At 41.2% G+C, this 22,778-nt stretch overlaps 1 protein-coding gene across 4 annotated transcripts in view; it reads right to left on the reverse strand.

Moving 5' to 3' along the window:
• The window catches only part of PATJ (PATJ crumbs cell polarity complex component), a 149,296-nt gene extending 126,793 nt beyond the window's left edge, over positions 1-22,503 (reverse strand). For 3 of the 4 annotated variants that reach the window (XM_082053744.1, XM_082053742.1, XM_082053745.1), the window contains exons 1-9: positions 22,383-22,503; positions 14,241-14,297; positions 13,992-14,158; positions 12,201-12,392; positions 10,744-10,883; positions 8,789-8,987; positions 6,998-7,126; positions 5,029-5,241; positions 1,227-1,329 (exon numbers count right to left, since the gene is read on the reverse strand). In XM_082053744.1, the coding sequence (XP_081909870.1) occupies positions 1,227-1,329; positions 5,029-5,241; positions 6,998-7,126; positions 8,789-8,987; positions 10,744-10,883; positions 12,201-12,392; positions 13,992-14,158; positions 14,241-14,262 (1,165 nt within the window). In that variant the 5' untranslated portion in view covers positions 14,263-14,297; positions 22,383-22,503. Of the gene's footprint in view, positions 1-1,226; positions 1,330-5,028; positions 5,242-6,997; positions 7,127-8,788; positions 8,988-10,743; positions 10,884-12,200; positions 12,393-13,991; positions 14,159-14,240; positions 14,298-18,955; positions 19,094-22,382 lie in introns of those variants that run through there. The other variant, XM_082053743.1, reaches the window with a different exon arrangement.
• Positions 22,504-22,778: the final 275 nt, after the last annotated feature.

The raw sequence follows: 22,778 nt of genomic DNA on the forward strand, positions 1-22,778 counted from the left end.
ATTTGCACGTTACCACTAACACATCTTGATGCAGAATGACTGAGGATCTCTTCAGGAAAAAACAGCACGGACACAAGTATGTCTACATTGACCTCAAAATTTTTTCCTTAAAATGTCTCAGAAAAGGCCACCTCCTCCATGGATTCATCCTCGTGCTTACCCAGGCTTTAAACCACAATCACTTAAATCCACGCTGCATTTGATTTCAATAGGACTACCTAAGCTAAAAGTAAAGTATGTGCTTAAGTACTTTGATGAGGACTTCAATCATCATCTTACAGCAAAAGAATTTAGGACTTTAAATCTTAATGAAAAGGGATTTTTTTTTTTTTAAAGAGAAACATGGAAATCAGAAAAGCTGTACTTCATCATGTTTGCTGTTTGATTGTTAATTCTAATTTCTAATTGGAACAAGGAAATAAAAACAAACCAAAAACCTCAATCATCAGCTGAAACAGTAAACCCTTCCACAAACTCCCACAAAATATGATATGTTGATCTTTAATTCTAGTGAATCTTGACATCAAATCCACCCTTTTCTGAACACTGACCTTCCTCTCAGGGGAAGGTCCATACTCAGCAAAATCCACCTTTTCCCGTTGCCTGACACATGCTCCTCCCCAACCCAGTTCCCAGTGCTCACTGACGGGTCTGGGATTCCTGACCAGCAACACAAGAGGATCTCCAGGGAATTATTCCATGTCCCCATATTCTAGCACAGATGTTTTTATCTGTTCCCAAAGTTTAGATCCTGTAAGAGCCATGTCCCAAAGACAAGCACATCACCTCCTAGAGGTGGCAGAGCCATCACACACAGCTGGGACTTCCCATACTCTGTTTCTGAAATTCTTTTCAAAATGTGCCAAATTAATTGTGCCATGTATGTACCACAGGCGTAAAACAAGGAACAGGACAGACAGGAACCCAACTGCATTAGAGTCTGTACACACAGCAACTGTCTGTTACAGCTTAATGTCTCACACAACAGCAACATCAGCAGGTAAAATTCATAGTCCAGCAGTCAAGTGGGAATTTTTTTTAAGCTAATTACAGTTATTTAAAAATGGTGGCTGAATTTCACTTAGCAGCAATTTCTCCAAATATCTTCTTCATAGAATTTTGTAGGTTATGCTGTTTCAAAGAAGTGCTGTCCATTTTCCCCATAGAAAATAAAGGGTATTTGAGAAGCCCCTGCCCTAGATCTTACTAAATCCTATAGAACTCACCTACATCACATGTCCCAGCATATCCAACAATTGTTATCCCCAGGCTTTGCCCGTTCTTTTTTACAAGTTCAACATCACAGGTCTCAAAAAGGTTGGTGTTATCCTATAAACAAAGCACAAGATGGTAAAAAAAAATATAAAAATCTCATAATTTCCCATACCCTGACAATATTGCAGGTTAAGACTTTCAGAAGTGAACAGTGATTTTGATTTTCCTATTTTAGGAGGGATCATATTTGCAAAAAAGATATAGCTAAGATTTGCTGGAAACAAGGTGTCCCTCGAAGCCAGTAGTTGCTTTTTAAATTATTTCCTAATACTTTCTCCACCCACTTGTCTGAGGTGTAATATTTTTATTTAATGGATAAAAAAGGTTTTTGTTAGACTGCTTGGGGGCCATTTCCCTTTGGATTCCACTGTCAGCTGGTAACAACGAACTTCTCAGTCACTCTCACAAGGCAGCAGAAACTGAATGCCTTCAGAACAACTCCTCCCTTTCACATGTTAGTCCTGATAAACAGTGTCATGAACAGTGTCATTTCCCTGAGCTCTTTCTACAGGGCAGTTATAAAGCAAAAAAAACATGGTATAAATACAGTGTTATCACATCACACATTTCTGTCAGAAGAAGTGATGCTCATCTCTCCTTGTTATCACCTCCTAGGAAAGGAGGACATGAGGGGCAGCAGGGAAGGGATCTCCAAAGAGAAACTGGTTCGATGCCCCGACAGAAACCACATGTGCACATCTCCGCTATGGAAGCTAATAAATGCAAATACAAGGGACTAGGTAGATGTTTGAGCTTATTGTTTGTTCTAATGCTACTGTTGTTTAAACCACTCCAAAAGTCAGTCTTAGACACATCAGTGTGAAAACTTTGATATGATCCCGTTCAGATTTGACCAGTACTAAACTGCAAAGAGCACAGGAAGCCTCCAGGTTGTCTAAGGCAATGGGAAGCAAGACTCATTAGTTTGCATTCAATGAAAATGACTTCTAAGACCTAACAGAGGAACAGGGAGTGTTAATTTGTAAATGCTTTATTGTTGAACTGATGACTTTTCATAACAAACAATACTTGAAAAGAGAAGCACATAACATGACCTGTTCTCTAAATCCGCCACTTACTACAATTACAGAAAAAACACAAAGCCACTAGCTAAGATTACAATATGATCTGATCTTACACTGGAGAAGTTTATGGAAACCAGTCCCTGAAAAGCTGGCCCCAGTATGTCCCACTGTGCAACCACGCTGCTCTGACATGTAAAAAAAAAAAATAAAAATCAAAACTGCAAACCAGAATTCTAATAGGATACCCTAAAGATGAAGTTGCTACCAAGGAAAAAAACAACTAAGACAACAGGTCTGGGACTGCAAGGGACAAATTAAAACACATAGGTGTTTGTTTTCAGTAATCAGATGTGGCCCAATAGAATTAAAAAAATGAGGAGGTCAGAGTAAGTTCTGTTAAAGTGATGAAATCAAGAGGGATGGTGTCACTGCCAACAGCAAAAAATGGTAGAGGAACCTAGAAAACATTTCTTAAGAGAATGAACAAAAGAAAAGTTTAATCATATGATTGCCAAATACGAGCTTTGGAAGAACCTATATTAACAGGCCAAAGTTCTGGCTTTACCTATTTCACTTTTCCCTGAAATAGAAATCAATGGACAGCTATCTCCTTTCTATCACACACCACTCCACCAGCCAACTCATTAAGCTCATTAAATGCTTTCCAACTCTCTTGCTCTACAAGACACTGATGGAGATGAAGATAAGTTTTGATGCACTGTCACTTATCTTTAGAAGAGGGAACCAAACCAGCAAACGAGCCTGTAGCAACATCTGAAATGGAGCTGTGGCCTTGAGAGTCCTGCTATTTTATCAATAGTTAGTGGTCTGGCTCTACAGGAACCTATTCTAAATAATGTTACTGGTAGAATGCAAAACATTAGAAGTAGAGTGTGGAAAAAAAAAAAATCTAAGTACAGAGTCCTAAATCCAGTCAGCACAAGTAGGCTGCTAATATTGCTGTCAGTGTCTTGAAGAGTACAGATAATATAAATGTTTTCTTGTGCCCATGCACAGACTTGAGTAATTTCAGTTATTGTCTACTGCAGGAAATTTAAAGGAAATCAAATATTAGTATAAAACTGAAAAAAACTAGCCAGATTTTAAAAATACCTTTCTGCTGGTTTGTAAAAAAGAAAAGGAAAATATTTTTTATTCCATAGTGCACAGTTAGTGAAAGTACCCAGAAATCAGAGAGAAACTAGATTACAGGAGAATGTTCTGTTGTAAGTCAGACCCAAACTGAAAGGTGGATCATTAAAATCATTATTAAGTTAATAAATACATTCAGATTAGCCACTATTCTTGACCTCACTACATCTCAACACCAGAAAGAGGGGTTTCTTCAAATCTAAATATGAACACACTATTTAGTTCGGAAAACAATAGATGACATTCAGAAAGAAATAGATTAAATTGCAACATGAGTTTTTATTTCCCCTCTAAACTACACAGCAGGAATAAGGAGGACACTAAAGAGACATAAGAAGGAAGAACATTTTAGAAAGGCTACAGCAATTTGACAAAAATGTCCAATTTTGAGGCAGGGAAGAGAGAAAAATAAGCACTTTGTAGAGGAAACATAACCAGGACCGTGTTACTTTTGCATAATATGGCTTGGAAAATATGATACAGCCAGAAAAAAAGTGCTTCATAATGATGCTGCTTGTCTAGGAAAGCCTTTTTTTCAGTGTATTAGACAAATAGTTTTAGACTCCAACATTATGCACGTAGATTATCACCTCCCATCCCTCTGCCACTCACATTTCCCACTGCACTGACCCCACTTCTGAGAACAGGAGCTCGAGATGGACCCAAAATACTTGACTGGCACCTCCAACCACAGGATCTTCCGCAGAGAAGCGAGACACAAAGCTCACGGCCACCTTTGCAGGGACTGTGCCCAGGACACGAGCAGGTGAGTTTGTAATAATAACGTTGCAAGTCTGACCTTTAAAAATAGGGCTCCAAAAAAAAAAAAAGTAGTCTCTTCACTCATATTCGAGAAACTAGACAAGAAAGAAAAGGCTACTCAGATTCTCCACCTAACTCTAAGCAGCGCAGTAGTAGCAGATGGTACACAAGCACAGCTTTGTTTATGTTTCAAGACCTACTGTACACTTAGTGTAGCATTTGTTGATTTTAATTACTCAAAACTGAAAAGAATGACTTCAAAAACAAGAGACTTTGATGTGACCATGATAAGATTTGCTAAAACAAGTTTCAAAATTTTTAGATATATTTCCTATCACAGACAGTAGCGTAGACTATGAAAACATTACACTTATGTTTCATAAGAAAGATGATTGTGCTGAATAATTCTGGTGCAACCACGGTGGCTCTGGATTTCAGACTGGGGAAATTCACGTTCAAGTTCTAAATCCACTTACAAATGATTGATTAGCAAAAAATTTCATGAGCTAAGAAGGAGAACTAAAAGTACCATTTATCAATAATGTTTATGGTCCTGGTAATTAAATTACCCGCTCTGAAATAAATTCTGTAAAGCTGGTCATTCCGATCCCAAGATTATAGGTATTAATAAAACACAGGAAAAAGGAAGAAATTATAGAAGGGAGAGATATAATAATGACCACTTAAATACATGCATGTGATACCTGGAAATTCAAGAGAAGCAGCTTTAGGTCTCCAGAACACTCTGTTCTTTTTTCTGATCACAAACCACAAATACACTTTAAAATGTCAGAAGTAAATAGCAGATACTTACATTTCCATTTTGAAAGGAAGGTAACGTGCTGACTGGCCAGCTTACAGGAGCTGGTGGAGTCTCCGTAATTTCACACTTGGGATCTCTTGCAACAATCATCCTCACAGAGTTCCCACAGTTCCTCAGCACTTGGGCAACTTGTTCGCTGGTCATTCCTTGCACATTGGTGCCTCCGATCTGTAAGATGTGATCTCCTGTCTGGAGCCTCCCATCCTTCAAACAAACAAAATTGCAAAATTGTTTTCCAATCTATAAATAAAACACCTTTTCCATTACAAAACAAACTGCGTACAGGCATCTTCATGGCCCTGACAGCCAGTGCAAGAAAACACCATAAAAATTTACAAATAATAATTCAAGGGAGCATTTGCACAATTATGTCTGTTTTTTCCACAGTAGTTAACAGTGGTAAACCAACATTTCCAAAACTGAGTAAGATACGCAGGTTGAATAGCACCATTCCTAAGAAATGGGTTCCTTTCTTCATTTAGAACACAGAGGACAACAATGTTTTATAATCTCACAGGTTGTAATGTATTGTTGTTACAGAGAATACTCATCGGACAGGGGTTAGAATAAAAAGCACAGCATTTCGATTTAGGACTTTAAGTTTAGAGTTTTTCCTAATACTTCTATATTAACCTGGCAGTTATTTGCTCATATGATGAGCTCCAACTCCAGGGAGTAAATCCACTGAAGGAAACAAGACTCCACACAAGCCTTTTTTTTTTACATAATTATGATTCATGACCTACATCATCATTTCTATTATAAGCAAGCGTTCATAGAACCAAATCCTCAGCTGGTATTGATCAGCATAGCTCCACCACCTTAGGGGCTTTGATTTATAGAGCGATCATAGCAGAGTTATTCCCAGGACTAACTCAAGCTCATTTACAAACTCATCCAATTTTAACATGTATATGTGCTCATTATTTCACATGTTCTTAATGATGTCTCATTCAGTTGAGAATGATGTGGCAAGTTCTTAACTTACATGCCTCATTTGTAGCCAAAACACTTTATTCCTTACAGCAAAACAGGTGTTACACAATAATTAAAAAATACTCATTTATACATGACAGGTTTGGAGGGAGGTAGTCAAGCAAAAGCCAACATTTTCCAGTAAAGCTCCCCAAATTTCCAGTCTTCATTTCCATCCTATACTAGAGGAAGTGCCTTGGCCTCTCTCCTTCGTATGTCACCAGATATTGCTCATACAGGTTCCAGACCTCAAATATTGTGACTTGTCATGGCCAAATTCACATTAAAAATCCAAATCTGGTTTGCTACTGCATATGTTCTACTCCTGAGAGGTAGCAACACTTAGCACTGAGTCTTTAAAGATTAGCAATCAAAGGTTGCACACTGTTACCTGTGCAACTTCAAAGCATATTAGTAACTTCCAAAGGCTTGGCACCAGTTCTAAGTGTCTCCTAAAACCGGTCAGACGGCAAGGCACAGACCAAAACCCCCTTAAAATGAAACCCACTAAAACCAGGACATCTTCAATCTATAAACTGGATTTTGGAATTACTTCAATGGGGCAGATTCTCCTGCCTGACAATTCATTTGGACAGTGTGCCCTTATAGATGTTGCCAAATGTGCCCAATTCCACAGGGATGTGCAAACCCACTAAGAGTATTTGTCCTTCGAGACTGACCAAAGGCTAAAAATATCAAAAATACTGAAAACATGTGAAGGTTAGACAGCTTTTCAGAATTTCTGCATGTTCAACAATGTTATAAAAGCCAAAGCATGTCTGAGAAACAACTTAATTCATATCAGTTGCTGACTTTTTTCTCAATCACACCTTCAACATATTTATTTATAAAGTATATGTTGGCATTCAGACTTTGATGCTATCAGCTTCCTTTTGTTTAAGTGTATTAGTTTATTTTAAGACTGTCAAAACCATTTAATTATACCTTACAATCAGACAAGAAGTGACATAATATAACAAATTACCCGATCTGCTAATCCCCCAGGAACAATTGTTCTTACAACTACTCCACTCGACTTTCCTCCTACAATTCCAAAGCCTAATCCTGAACCGTCGTTAATCAGCTCAACGTCTTCAACGTGGCCCCAGTGAATCTGCAATTAATAAAACCAGGAGATTTTAATTTCAGTCGATCATTAATGTTTCTCACTTTCACAAGTACCAGGAATGGCAAGCATTAATCAGAGCAATTTTCCCTCTCTACCCGACATGCTGGAGATCTGTTAGATTTTGTTCAGTCAGCTTCATTTCCTTATAAACACGCAGTGGGATTTCTCATCTGTTTTTAAACATATATTCTGTCCTTTGCTTTCAGGATAACAGGATACTAGGAAAAAGCTTGACTAAGAAAAAGCAATTTTCAGGTTTTCTTGCCAAAATGAAAACTATCCTTTTAGTTTTTCATAAATCAAGGATACTGCAAACAACAGAGCAAAAGAGAGGCAAGGAACTCGAACTGGCCCAGTTTCCACTTAGCATTGCCCAACTTCTTATTTCTGTTTTTTCACTTACACACTCTAAACACCACCAGTACATACTGAATTAATAGAGCAGTACAATATTTTGCCATACTGAATTGGAAGCATGTTTCTAAGTTCCATTGTACCATGACCTTATGTTCTACAAGACAATCTGAAAATAACAAAGCTGTTAAGCAACCCAAACTCAGCCAATGTTTCCGTCAGATTAATATCTCATAGAAACCAAAATGGAGCAAAGTAGGCAGATTTAAGTCTTCTGTGAATAAAGGATTTATTAGCATACTGAAAATCTTTGCCAAAGCCAGTTAAATATCATAAAAGAAGTTTAAAGACCCCCTGTAGAGATATATATTTGTATTTTATTTTGTTAGTCTGTTCAGTGCAGATCTTTCAATGAAAAAGCAGTTAAAGTTTAATTCTTTAAAATTTTCAGTGCAATAAACAATATTGATTATCCACTAAAACCTTCAGATTTCACTAGCTCTGTAATAATCATGGGGGAAATAATTACTGCGAATAAGGCAAAGCACTGCTCTTAACCAGATTTTCATCAAGACATACTAGTGTAATAAATTCACATTGCAATATTGCAAACCCTGGATTTAGGTGTGCAATGCAACCAAATTCAGTGAAGCCACCTGGACCATATGGTTTGAAGACAGATGAAGTTCAGCCCTAACTTATTTCACATCCCAGTGACAACCTGTCCTTGTTCAAGAAAACAAAAGGGTTCACAATCAATGAAATTCACAGATTAAAAAAAAAAAAAAAAAGAGCTACTGAGGGATCCCTCAGGGATTCAGAGGTTCTTTAACAGATCCTTCTTGTTTGTTTTTAAAACAAAAGACGAGGCTTTTTGGTTTGAGTGGTTTAAGCTTAAATTGGTTAGGATATTTCAGGCAGTGCTCACAATCGGTTAATGTTTGCACGCTTAAGATGTAATCAGAGCACCTTTAATTGCTGAGCACAAGTAGGTTTTAGTATATTTGTTAAATACTTTACCCAGCCTATGCTGAACAGACCCTGCTGCTAAGAATACGCTGATCTACTAAAGCTTCTGCTATCCTCTAAAAACCTGGGTCTATTTTATAACAACTCCATGCAGCTTTGCAACAGAAGCCTTACTGCATGACCAGTCTAAATGAAATGTCATCACATAAAATCTGATTAAAGAAAAAATCCATCTATGTAAAGCTTGCTAACACAAACACAACCACCAAAAAAAAATACCCAGCATAGTTCAAATCTGATTTTGACAGTATTACAAGAACTCACAGTCTCAGGTGGATTTATATCACTTAATGAGACAGCCGAAGTTCTGTTGTTTCCTTGCACTGGCTCCCTAGCAACAACCAGATGTAGGGATCCTGTGGACTGCTGGAGGAGGGCAATAGCGTGCTGATGGGAAATGTTCTGATCCAATGGGGTGCAATTAATGGCCAGTATGTGGTCATTTTCCTTTAGTCTTTGATCCCTTAACAAAACATTAAAAGACATTTTAAAATGCAGCACAGTGACTTCACAACACGCTTGTGTAATTTAAATATCAACATGCAAAATACACAGTCACACAAAGTTAAATATATATACGAAAACAAAAATCTGCTTATTAGGCTGTGTTCATCAACATACAAACCACACGCAATCCACACTGTACTGAACTGCCCAGACATACTTTGTTCCAACTTTATCATGGTACAGAAATTCTCTTTTTTTCCCCTTTGCTTCTATTCAAAATTCAATGAAATGCCCTCATCCTTTCATGATGATATTGAAATACAGGCCAGACAAAAATCATTTTTGTAGTTCCGCAATGAACTCGGAACTATTCTTCATTATGTTTAGCACTACATGATACCATCTCCAAGTACCCACAAAACAAGCTATGATATTTAATCAAAAGACCCATGAGCTGTATCTTACTCAAAATGTACAGTATCAAACTTCAGACATCAAACTTTCTTCAAGCAACACACAGCTCAACTTACACCTTAAGATAATATAAATTCCACAGTTAATTCACCCTAGTGATGAATTTAGGTTTGTGACAAGAGAGAACCCATCACTCATCTCCTTTGTTAAATATTCATTCTGAGCACGAGACCAAACTGTTACTTAGACAGACGCTGCCTTCAAAGCTCTGTAGGAATCCAAAAAAAGTCTCTAGGAGATCTTGTCTCAGCAGCAAAATGGGAAGCATGCTGGGGAAATGTATAAGAACTCTGAAACAATGTAACTGCACATCCTCACTAACGCATTTTAAACTTCCTTTTTGAGCATGTGATGTTTAAGATGTTTCCCAGAAATCACTTTCTTCGAGCACTAACCATATTTTCGGTTCTCTCATCAAAGAAAGTGAGCAGCAGGTCATTGAATGCTGAAGTGAGATATTTGCCCTCCTCTGACATCCGGATCAGTCCATCTGTCTCCACTTTGAAAGAGCCTAATATGCTTTTCTTTAAGTGTTTTCTGGTGTGTTCTCTGCGGGCCCATAGCCATTATCATTCCAACCTCTCCCCGCTCTTTGTCATCCTGTGTTGGCACTTCCTGACATGTGTTATTGAAAAAGTGACACCAGTGCCTTGAAATCTAGACACATTTTCTTGAAACATAATTCCAGGCACTGTGTTTGTCTCATGCCAACTCTTGTGGTTTTACAATCACTTTTTTTTTAAAGGATTGCTCTGCCTTTTGTTGTTGGGTGAAAACCCACAGACAATACAGGAAGAAACTGCCTGAAGCCCTGATTCTATGATGACATCTGTGCAGGGATCTGTTGGGAGGACTGGATCTAAATTTGCACAGGAAACAAACAGTAAAACCAGCTATAAATAGGGCATTGTCATAAGCACATAAAGAAACAAGGGAGGGAATCTTTCAGGGACACAATACATCAAAATTAAAAGGGTGGCTAGTTTTTATTTCCCTTGTATTCTTTTCTGAGTTTTCTTTTGTTTTTTAATCAGTACTCAAGATTCTCTTAAGTGAGTCACGATTTCTGGAAATTCCATTTATGAATTGCTTGGATATTTAAAACTCATCTGAAAATCTGATCCTCAAAACACAAGTTCAGTGAGTTGCAAAGCCAGAATTCAAGATACCACCAACAAAATATGCCACCAGATAACCCAGACAAACATGTTAGTCTGACAGAGTTCTCAATGTGAAAGTCGTAACTATTCCCTTCATGGAAATACTGCAATTTTCCAATAAAATTATAAAGATCTCACCTGTCAGCTATGCTCCCTGGCTGGACTTCCTTGACAAAGATACCAACTTCTCCCAAGCTGGGATTTTTAAGGGCAACCACACTAAATCCAAGACCTCCAACAGAAGGCTTTTCAATCTTTATTGTTTCTATTTGTCTCCCCTAATAAAACAGGGAAAAAAATGATTTACTAATTTTTAATGCAGTAGAATGAGCTAGTTTAAAATTTATGAACACTGGGAGAATTGTTCTCCTCTTAAGACTAAACAAAGGCAAAATACTGAATGTTATATCTATAAAGGCTCCTCCATTTATTATTTTTAATATAGCAGAGTATTGTATATGCAAGCACTCTGAGGTTCTGAACCCTCAGGGAATTTAAGAGCCGCTTTCACACTTCATTCACATTACAAGATGAATTCCAAACTGGATGAAAACTATGAACGAAGTGCTGTCTAGAGCAATATGCTTGAGATTTTTGGAAATGCTGCATAGCTAAACTAAATTACTTGTCTTTTGGCTCCCCTTGCTTTAAATGCTGATTTTTAGGTGCATGTTCAAAAGACAGCAGCTTTTAAATAAATAAATTAATTTCCTTCCCCTCCCTGCAACTTCACACTTCAAGTTTACTTTTGCAGCCGCCTGTTTTTCAGTTCTAATACAATATTTCAGGGGTTGTTTACTGAGAAATATTACTTAGAGAATGCACTGTTATCACAGCTGTTTTATCCAAAATAACATGCAGTCTTTACTGCTGAGTCTTTTATCTGATGAGTTAATGACACACTAATGAGAAGAGTTATGCTCAAAATATTACAGCTACATTAAGGTAGTCAATTAGCAACAGTTACTTAATATAGAAAGGCATGACTAACCAATTAAATTAATGGTTCAAAGTAACACGGAACAATACATTTATGTTATAAATGCCAATCCCACATGGGTGGATGTCTGCACCTGTACAACTTCCATAAGCATCTGGTACATGCTACATCCCATGTTAATGAAATCAGCATCTGTCTGGCAAAGTTAAGACATACTAAATTAAGAGTTAAATAAAATATTTACATGCCAGTTCTTTTAATCATTTGCGCTGTTCATATATTAACAAAGCTGGTACATTTCCAATTTAAAATGAACTTGATAAAACAAGTCTCTCCATCAAACAAGTTTCTGCAGAAAGTGTTGATTTTCAATTAAGTGTCTTCAAATACCAAAAAAGTTTTCTGGCAACTCACATTTCTTTCCTACATTGGTGTGTTTGGTAGAAAGACAAAAAAAAGGCAAAGAAAAAAAATTTAAAAACCCAAACCACTTTCCATTGCTGGCCTTATCTTTCACAGGGAAAAATTATCCTCAGAACTATCCTCCCAGACACACAGCAAAAGAACACATTTGAAAATGTACTCCAAAAGAATGCAAGAAAAAGTTTGACATTGAAGGAAAACAAGTTTTGTTCACTAAACCCGAGAGCCTTACCTTTGCCATCTGTTGGATGATTGCATTAAATTCATTAACTCCCAGGTTTGGAGGAAAGGTGGATGCTTTGGGTTCAGGTGAGCTGCAAGGTGTACGCACGCTCCCAGCAGCAACGGATTTGTCAGCAAACACTAGTAGCCCTCTCTTAGTAAAATCAAAATCTACTGAACGGTCCGGAGGCATATAATTGAGCTGTTGAATAAAGACATAGAAAAACTGTTAAAACCAAAAGAAGATAGTTCCACTTACATCATCTTATGTGAAGACTACCAAAGAAGCAACCATGCACATGCTCATATATGCCTATTCACACAAATATACTCACTTATATAAATCGGGCAATGTTAATATATAATCTAAACCCAAGCCATCGTATCAAGTTTAAATTATTTTTCAGAAGGAAAAGTTTGCTGAATGTTTCAGCTGTGTTTCTACTCCACTCATTCTCTCCACCTCTTTCATTCTTCTTCCCTGCCTGTGCCCATTATCCTCTTTTCACCCTGATATTCCAGAAACAGCACATGCAAAAGCACCAAACATTAAAGAGGCCCTTGAGCACTGTTGCAACTGTCAGGCAAACCTAGATAATTTTGGCACGAGAGTCCAAATTTTTTAAGAGTCACTCAGGAGCCAAAGGCCTGGCCTGTATTATCGCCTCCCCAGAGAGGGCCTAGGGAACAAACTACCATTGAACATGCCATCATTGCTAGAACTCACAGTTCAATAATAAAGATAATGAAGAAATGCAGAAATATTCCCAGGGTGACATAGTAAACTGAAAATCCCATGCTGAATGAAACTGCTCATGAAGGACATACTCAAAAAGAATTTTAAGTAAAAATAAAATTCTAGTTCCGATAATTGTGAGCATTTTGTATATAAAATCCACTATGTCACAGTCACACATCACAATCTTAGATATTTTTGCATTTTCATACATTTTTTAATAGCTTGCAGACATGCAGCCAAGCTTTGGAAGGAAGGACCAGGAGCAGGTACAGCACTTGGCAAACACGGGAAGAAGGGAGAACGTATGGTACCAACCACCACAACGCCACCCATGCAGGAACACGTGGCGATGGTAGCGAGGTGGCCTCGTCCCCCTGACACCCACCCCACCACATCTGCAGCTGGGCAGATGCAGTAACAGCAAAGTAACAGTGATGGTGAGAACCGTTCATGCAGATCTGTCACTGATGCCCATGTCCACAAGTTTTATGTGTCAGTTGGTGTTATAAACCAATCCACACAAGTTCCTTCCACCGCTGAAGCCAAGTCATTTTAAAGTTAGCCTGGGTACGTCTGTATCAGAGCTTGGCAAATCTTCAGAGGTGGTTTTCTAGATGTTATTTCCCCAAACAGGTTAACCATTCTTGTACAAGTCAGCAGGAACTAAGTGATGATGTCTTAAGGAGAAAAGATGCTGCCAGTTAGCTGATAAACAGTATTTAACTTCTGTGAAAAACAAAAGATCCCAGTTTCAGCTGTGTTCAGAACTCAAAGTACTAGAGCTGATGTCTTTTGCAGATGCTTTTTTTACAACTGATGTGATTCTTAACCGCCTCTTCTGCATCCCTTTCAAAGCACGTCACCCCATGACCAGTTCGTTGCAAAGCCACTTCTCCTTCCAGCAGTGACTGTGGAGATACTAGCTTGACCAAAAAAAAGGCAACATTCATTCATACCAAGTTACAGCTTATTAATGACAGCGCCCTCATTAACACACACCTACACACCCTGCTTCAAGTTCCAAGTTCACTATAATTATCACTGCACCACTTTTACACTCACCTGTTCCTTCAGTTGCTTGATGGATTGCTGGAGGGTCAGTATCTGGTTAAACAAAGGGCTCCTGAGTGTGTTACGCAAAACAGTCAGGTTTTCGTTATGTTGGGAATCTCTTTTCTCACGAAGTTTTGCTTGCAGACGATCAAGGATCTGCAGCACCTGCTGTTTATCTGCACCACAAAGTAGTACATGTGAGGAATGTAGCTTCATTTCTCACCGCTTAATAAAAGTCATCACATTCAGACTACATACCTGCAGCAGGATTTTCAGGCATATTGAAGGGTATTTTTGGATTTAGTCTAGAATAACCTGGATGAGGTTTAAAAAAAATATCGAATTAATAAGTTATGTATCTGAGCAGAATGCTAACAGATGCACAGTCAATGCACACAATAAAACACTAAGCTAACTATAACAAATTTAATACAAAAATACTACTACCCCCAGTTTTCACCTCAAACATTCAACAATATAGTGAGTTGCACTGCAGCCTCAGCACATCCAAAATCTTTCCTTGTTCCGTGTGCTTTTCCTTTCACACATAGGAAAGTATATGAACTCTTTCAAAATATGAGTGAAAATGCAGGTTATAAAATCAAACACTGGCCAAGAAATCTGCAAGACAGGTATGCTCAACCAAATTATTTTGAATATGGACATTAAAGTTGCAATATTTTCAAATACATATAACAGTTAAAATCATCCTACTATTTAGAAGATACCTTCCACCCAATTAATTATTTGTAGACAGTATTCTTATTGTGACAGCTCAGCCCTGCTGCGTGGCAATATAGGTGAAACCTTGCATCTCTCTATAAAACAATGAAGTTCCCTCCACTCAGAAGACAGCACGGAGGCCCAATATTGGCCAAATCAATCCCTAGTCCCACACATTCCTAAGGGAGGTCAGTTCTAATTGCAGCCCCTGTGCTGAACAGGTGAAAGAAGCTCATTGTCTTCTACGTGAGATTGCCTTTCTCTTTATTATGCACATGCCAAGCTTTGAAGGAACAAAATATCCTTCATCACACTCCTCTACAGTGCCAAACAGAGCAGGTCTCCAACTAGGGGTGAGGTTCATGGCAGCATAAAAACAACAGACTTGCAATTAGCAGCGATGATAAATCTGTACCCTTACTTCCATGTTATTATGTTGATGTGGAGCCTGTCATTCTGAAAACTATCAAGGCAGTTATACCAAAACATACACGAGAAATAAGATTTCTTCACTTAGCACAAGCTCCTCTAAAAGAAGTCAGCATTTAATAGCATAATTTTAACTCTACCCAGTATATAACAGTGTAATTGCAGGACCTCTGATCCCTTCTACTCTGCCTCTGATGTTGTCTGTGCTCACACTGAAGATGCCTTGAGTTCTGGGAGGACACTGTTGCATTTAACAAGATATTAAAATAGCTTCTCTTCTCCTGAAGAGTCAAATTAAGCTGATTTACCTAATGAAAAGAAAAAGTGGAGGTATGTCACAAACCACCATTTCAGATTTATGCACCCTTTGCCTATCTGAGCAGCTTTGGCTCATGGAGGAATTCCTGCAGAGCTTGGCGGGTTTGCGTGGTTTCCACCCAGGGCCAAGCAAAATGAGTCGCTTTGCAAGGCTGTTAACAGATTTAGGAGGTCATTTTAAATGAAACTCATAGCAAGAGTTGAAGCAGCAAACCCATGCAACCCCTAAAAGATTTTCAGGAATGCATCTGAACTTTGCTAAGTGCTGCAGCTTTATTTTCTTTTCCCTTCGAAATAAAACACTTCTAAGAGCACAGCAGCCTTTGATTCTGTGCTGAGATCTGATCCTGAAAAACAGATGAAAATACCATTTCCCTATACATTCCTGGGTCTTCATTTAAACAAAAAAGACAAAACTAAACCTCCTTGACTAAAAATATTGCATGAATCTTAAAAAAACAGGACAAATAATATGGAAACATGTTCTTTCTTCCCAATTTAACTTCCCTCCATTCACTACCCTCATCTGTTTCTCTACCTCACAGTAGCAATCAAAAGAAAAAAAAAAGGCACCTTAAAGCAAAAGAACCAACATCAGAAAGGGATGCAAAATAACTCCTATGAGGAAAAGTGGCTTGAAACACCTTTAAACCAGCAGCAGGGTGAAAAAAAGATTAAACCCAGAAAAGAAATCCAGCATGGCAGGAAATAATGCCAACTTGACAACACCATCCCCATCTAATAGCTGAAGCCAAGAGGCTGGTCCAGCCCTCCAGCCCTCTTTGATGCATTTTGTTCTTCCCCTTCCATCTGCGCCTGCACTCATTCATCTGATCCCATAGTGAGCTGGAACGGGGAGCTAAACACGCAGAAAAAAACCACAAAACACAACCCTTCCCATTTTGGTAGAGTGAGCTTTCTGCCCAGTTAGCTCTCGACTGCCAGCGCTGGCACGCGGGAGGGGGCCCAGACGTGCCGGGGAAGCAGAACCGCACCTTGCAGCACTGGCGGCTGCAGCTCAGCTGCACTGGCAAACCACACCACGAGAAACAGCCTGCGTCACTCAAAAAACAGCCTCAAAGTGCCCCGCCGACAGTCTCCAAGATTAATCTTTTTTTCCATTACAGCGGGTGTAACAATAGCAATTATGATGACAGGTACAGATCCAAGGAAGAAAAATTGAAGCAGGAAAATGCAGGTGAGAGATCTGGGCTCCAACAAATGCACCGGAGTCCCCACGAGAAAAAGGTGTAAAAGAGAGGAGGAAGAAAAAGATTAAAGAAAGTTCCACCTTCCTGCTTGAGCTGCTGCAAAGTGTTGCTGAGAGCCATTGCAGACCGTGCCAGGGGATGCCACAGTGGACCTCAGGTGTGTCACAGTTTGAGTTCACACAGCACTTTGGGATTCCTCATGATCAAAGGCGGCCCCCAGTCAGTTTGCAATGGTTTATCTTTTTTTTTTCGTGTGCAATATATTAAAACCACCTTCAGTATTTCTTTGTTCTCCGTTCTTTCACAGAAAGTTGGGGGGCGGGGGGAAGGGAAGAAGTGTGTTATATTTTAAAGTAAACACCTCCTTCTGGTGTGAGGGGATCCCTGAGAACATAATTCAAAGTCTTCAAATAATATATAATTGAGGACAGGTCTCTAAGTATGGCTTTTGGACAGAAAAGAAACACACAACTCCATATACTATTAAGCTGTTTATATCTGGGGGGCCAAACAGCTTATCCTTAAACAATTTCCAAACACCTATGCTAAGCCCGAGCAGGGTGCCAACAGACAGCTGCTAAATTAGGATGTCCCTTCCTAGGCAATAATTTTTAAGAGTGATCCAACACACTACTGTTTGTCTGGTTTAAACCAGTTCACCCACTCAGCTTCCTTAGCTACATTCTCTGATTTCTACAGCCACTTATCTTACCGGTAGACAAAACTGCAAACCTCAGTTCTAAATGTATGTTACAAATCCCAATATCACTGTAAAATCATCAAGAAAAAAATGAATTTCAGAGAGTTTAGTGTTTTCTAATATCAGAAAAAACCTCCACACTCCAGCACAGCATGGAGCTGGGTTTTTACTGTCTTCACTTTTGAGAGCTGAACACATCATAGGGAGCAGGAAAGTTTCATAAGGTTTTATACAAAATCCCAAGATTTGGATCTTCTTCAAAAGCAGCCTAAGAAAAAATTAATTCCCCCATGCTGGTGCCAGCAGAGGTCATCAGAAGAGCTGAAAGGTTTAAGTCTTCCATTGCCATCAGCCCAGGCCAGACACCTGCCATTGGCACAGGGACACGGGGCGCTCAGCCCTGGAGCCAGAAGGGAACACGACACCCCTGCAGCAGCCTTGACAAACACCTGCCCTCCACAGAGCGCTGCTAAAACACAAAAAGAAGGGTTTCCCTCCTGGGGTCTGGAGAAGGACACAGTTTAGCCAACAGAGATTCTTCTTCCCATTTCTCCCCACTCATCCAACAACTGCTTCTACTCTACATCCCTCAACTTGGCCTCTGACAACCTGTGTCCTTCCACAAGTCACACCTGCAGGGGAAGTTCTGCCTCATGGGAGGCCCTCCCCAACCTTCTGGGACACCAAACACCATGAGCCCCTAATGCACAAATGCTAACTGCTGCTATTTTTCAAAGGCTTCTACTGTGGCCAGTCTGAGCAGCCTGCCACAGGAACAGCCAAGGGTACATCCCAACCAAAGTCACCTTTCTGCACTAATGCCATTGTAATTTTTCCTGGCCCTGTTATCAGGAATGACCAACACAGCACATGTCACATTCTTCATCAGAGAGGGGTGTGACTTGGAAAATTTAAGCCCAAACAGCTTAAAATATGATAAAGGCAAAAAGAAAGGGAAAACAACATTTGTTAGTGTGATTTTAATCCTAAGTTGTCCTAACACAGCATCACCTGTAATTTTAGATATCAAAAATTATGTAGTTCACCTGACATCAAGCAACTACGTACTGTGAAAAAAACCAACAGTATTCTAACACATTTTTCTGTCCTACACGTTATGCTCAGTTTTCCATCCTGGTAGCACACAGAAGCATTCAGTCCAACCAAGCTTAGCACATGCACACTTTTCAGATGAAACCACCGAAACCCGCTGCTCTGTGAAATGCTGCAGTATTTATAAAGAGTGCTATACAGCGCATGCTCACACCGCTCTGGGCACTTCAAAGAAGGAACCAACCAAGCAGTGCTGTGAGTGCCTAAACACAAATACACCACACACCTCCAGGTGAAGCAGGTCAAAGCTAAATATTGTTAAATATCAACACACTACTACATGGGCACACTGAGCATGCCCTGTTGTTACGTACAATTAGTGACCACAACATGAGGAGAGCAAAAAAAAAAAAAAACAAACCACCAACAAACCCAAAAACACCCAAAGGAACATTCTGCATGTGTGATTACCAGTCTCCATGCAGATCAAGAGGAGTCTTACTCACTCTTGAGGCATGCGAACTTTTAACAAGCAGAACCTGAATTCCTGCGGACTTCAGCCTCCTGGGAAGCGCCAGTGTGCGTTCTCTGGTGTCTAATAGAAGGGTGAGCTCACGCTGAAGCCATTCTCCATGGAGCAATAACATGGCCTCAGAAACCTGTTCTCGCAAAGCTGGAGGAAAACTTGTTTCTGAGATCTAAATACTGTCACATTCTAGTAAAATTAGCCAATAAATCCTAGAATTACTATGACAGTGTACATGATTAACAAATCACTTTATGGGGAGGGCCTGTGTACAGTCAGGCACAGGTCAGGCGCTGAGGAAGCGAGGGGTCGGTGGGAAATGCCTCTCCCAAGCACCTGTGCCACACAGAATCCTTTCAGTTGGAAGAGACCCTCAGGATCATTGAGTCCAACCATACCGTAACCCTGGCACTAAACCAGGTCCCTAAGAACCTCACCTAAAAGCCTTTTAAACACCTCCAGTGATGGTGACTCCACCACCGCCCTGGGCAGCCTGTTCCAATGCCTGACAGCCCTTTCTGGGAAGATTTTTTTCCTAATATCCAGTCTAAACCTCCCCTGGTGCAACTTGAGGCCACTTTCTCTTGTGCTGTCGCTTGCTACTTGGGAGAAGAGACCAACACCCTCCATGCTACAACCTCCTTTCAGGCAGTTGCAGAGATCAGAAGGTCTCCCCTCAGCCTCCTGTTCTCCAGGCTGAACAGCCCCAGCTCCCTCAGCCGCTCCCCAAGCACCAGTACTACCTGAAGAAGGGATTAAACTCCTCCGGAAGAGCCCTCACAACGAGCTGGCTCTACCCGCCAGAGACGCCCCGCCGCAGACGCCACACCCGCCGGCTCCCGGGGCGTCGAGGGCAGCGACCGCCCCTCAGGGCCACCCCAGCCGGCAACCAGCCACCTCTCCGCCCTCACCGCCTGCGGTACCGACAGTCCCGACAGTCCCGCCCACACCGGTGCCGGGGGGCCGGGGCCCAGCGGCGGGTTTCCCCTCGGCGCTGGGGGCGCTGCTGAGGCGAAGGGCCGCGGCGGCTCTAGGAGCGTGGGGCTCCCCGCGGTACCTGCGGGCGGGAGGCGGCGGCGGCAGCGGTCGGAGCGGCACGATGGCCGCCGGCTCTCACCTGGGCGGAAGCGGGAAGCTGGGGGGAGCGAGCCCGCCTCACCTGCGGCGCAGGAAGCCGGGGCGGCGCGGCGGGAGAGCCGCCTCCCGGGGGCCGGCCGGGCCGCAGCCCCGCGGCGGGGGCGGGCGGGAGGCGCGGGGCGCTGCCGGCCAGCAGAGAGGCCCGCGGAGAGGCCCAGCGGTGCGAGAGCTGGGGCGAGCTCTCGGGTGTCGTGGGGAAGAGCGGCTTGAATGTGTCCGGAGGCTCCGAGAAGGGCCGGGCCCGGCCTTTGCCCCATCGCGCTGAGGATCATAGAATCCTTTCAGTTGGAAGAGACCCTCAGGATCATCAAGTCCAACCATAACCTAACTCTGGCACTAAATCATGTCCCTAAGAACCTCGTCTAAACACCTTTTAAACCCCTCCAGGGATGGTGACTCCACCACTGCCCTGGGCAGCCTGTTCCAATGCCCAACAGCCCTTTCCAGAATTTTTTCCTAATATCCAATCTGAACCCCCCGTGTAGACTTCATTTTAAAAAGCTTCATTTGTACTTGTATTCAGCAAATTGGTGTACAAACATGCATTCAGAGCTATTTTGAATTCAATCTGCCACAGAGGCCTCAGCAGCCCCTACCACATCCAGAGGGGAACAGCAAAAGCCATAGGATGTGGCCTTGGATAGAGTTACAGAATTTTAACACAAAACCGCCTCTCTCAATGCTCACCAAAACCAGCTCTGCTCCCAACAGAACGTCAAAACAAGCCACATTACCTGCAGCTTTCAAGAAACACATTGCCTGGGATGGATGTTGTACAGGAGCAGCAGTCTGAGTCCCTGCAGAGGCAGCTCAAGAAGACAGAATAAAAGCAAAGTTCTGCTAGTGCTAGTTGCAAAATACTGAACGGGTACCATTTTAGTTAGAGTTAATTGCAAGAACTGTAGGGGCTTTCTACCTCCAAAACCCATATGTTAGTCTGCTTTCATATTTTTTAAAGATATATATGTACACACACATAAAATGGTCAAATGAAGCTCTCAAAAAATATTTTTTTATTCTGCTATGCTGTTTCACTAGCTCATTTGCAGCAGCTCTTACACAGCTAGTTGCATAGGATAAGGACTACAAAAGGTTTAGAAATTAATCTCACCTCAAAACTTCAGACTGATTTCCCCTCTTCCTAGAGCCAGTTTTACTAAGCAGTAGCAGTTGCACCACAGCACATAACACGCTAAGAACACACCACTTCACCCTCCTTTTAAAAAATTCAGAGTCCAAATGCCCAGATACTTCCCAATCCTTCCTCTCAATTTTAATTAATGTAGTGCTTGTAAGAACTGACAATTCTCTTGACAGTTACATACAGCAAGCTGTGTATTTATCCGTCCAAAAGATGCACGGCAGACAAAAAAGCCAAGCACTTTCCTCACCAGTGCACCTCAATCTCCATCTCGAAGGGCCAAGTTCATTACGGAGTGCACTCTGGCCCTGGCCTTTTGCTCTCTCAGTTGCTGAAATAAGTATCAATTTTCATTTGCATACTTTGTCTGTTGGACTCCAGACTGCCAATTCATATTACACAGATCTCCCAAAAAGCTGTTAGATAGCAATATTTCACATCGCTGTCTGAGGTCTTTGTCAGCCATCCACACATTTTAAAATCCACGTTTTTACTGATTCTTTGCATATCTGAGACTGTGACAAGTCTTTCATTGGTCCCACACTCATATACAAGTTATTATTCATTCATTAAAATAATGACCAAAGAAACCAAAAGACATCCAGAAGTACTGGGTAATGACAGCATTCTCTTAAACACTATATTGGAGCTGCTTTCAGCCTTTTTTGGTTTTGAGAACCCTATTTATTTTTCAGGAAATACAGATGTACATTTCAAATAGTAGTGCTACCTTTCCTGGTTATCTTTACCCTAATCTCTCCATCTTCTATAAGCAGTCCAGGATTCCCAGCAGTTCATAACTGAAAACTGGAGCCTTTAAAAACAAACACTAGAAAAACTATGATATAACCTTAAAGGAAGTGAGAATGTGAAAGGTTGATAATCACCACAGAACACCTTACAAAGAGCAAATGCTGAGGAAGATAAAAGACTGCCTGCTCCGAGCACTTAGTATTCATTAAAACAATAAAACAGAAAGCACTTTTAACAACAGAATCACAATTTCATGTGAAAATAAATGCAGGTGGCCAACAGGCCACAGAGGGGCACAGGCCACCCCGCCACCCCTTTAACCTCTCCTGTGCTTTTAAAAAATATTTTGAAATAGCCAACACACTCCAGGGACACCCACAGGTAGCAGCACACTGAGACAGAATTTCACCTGGTGGGCTAAAGTCACAGCTTCGGTGTTTGGGAGCGCAGGGAGGATTCACCTTCCCCTTCTCAGTATGCGTCCTCACTAGCCCCGGCCAGGGCTGCCCGCTGCTCCAGGGGGGCCAAGGGAGGCCTCCCCACAGCACCAGCACAGGGCTCGTATCCGAGAGCAGCCACAGCTCCCCTCCGCTAGAATTAGGCTGTTTAACACCTTCCCCTCACCGGCTCAAGAGCCAAAGAACTGCCCCTCGTGGCCGACACCTTAAGTAGGGGCAGGTGGGCGGTGTCCCGTCAGGTGCTGATGGCGGGCGCGGCCATATTTACTCCGGGCACGACCTCGGCAGTTCCCCTGCTGGGGCTGTGCGAGCGCCATCTTGAGTAGGGGCACGCTCTGCCCTCAGCG

Source organism: Streptopelia decaocto (genome assembly GCF_964273445.1).
Source record: "Streptopelia decaocto genome assembly, chromosome: 5".
Taxonomy (NCBI): domain Eukaryota; kingdom Metazoa; phylum Chordata; class Aves; order Columbiformes; family Columbidae; genus Streptopelia; species Streptopelia decaocto.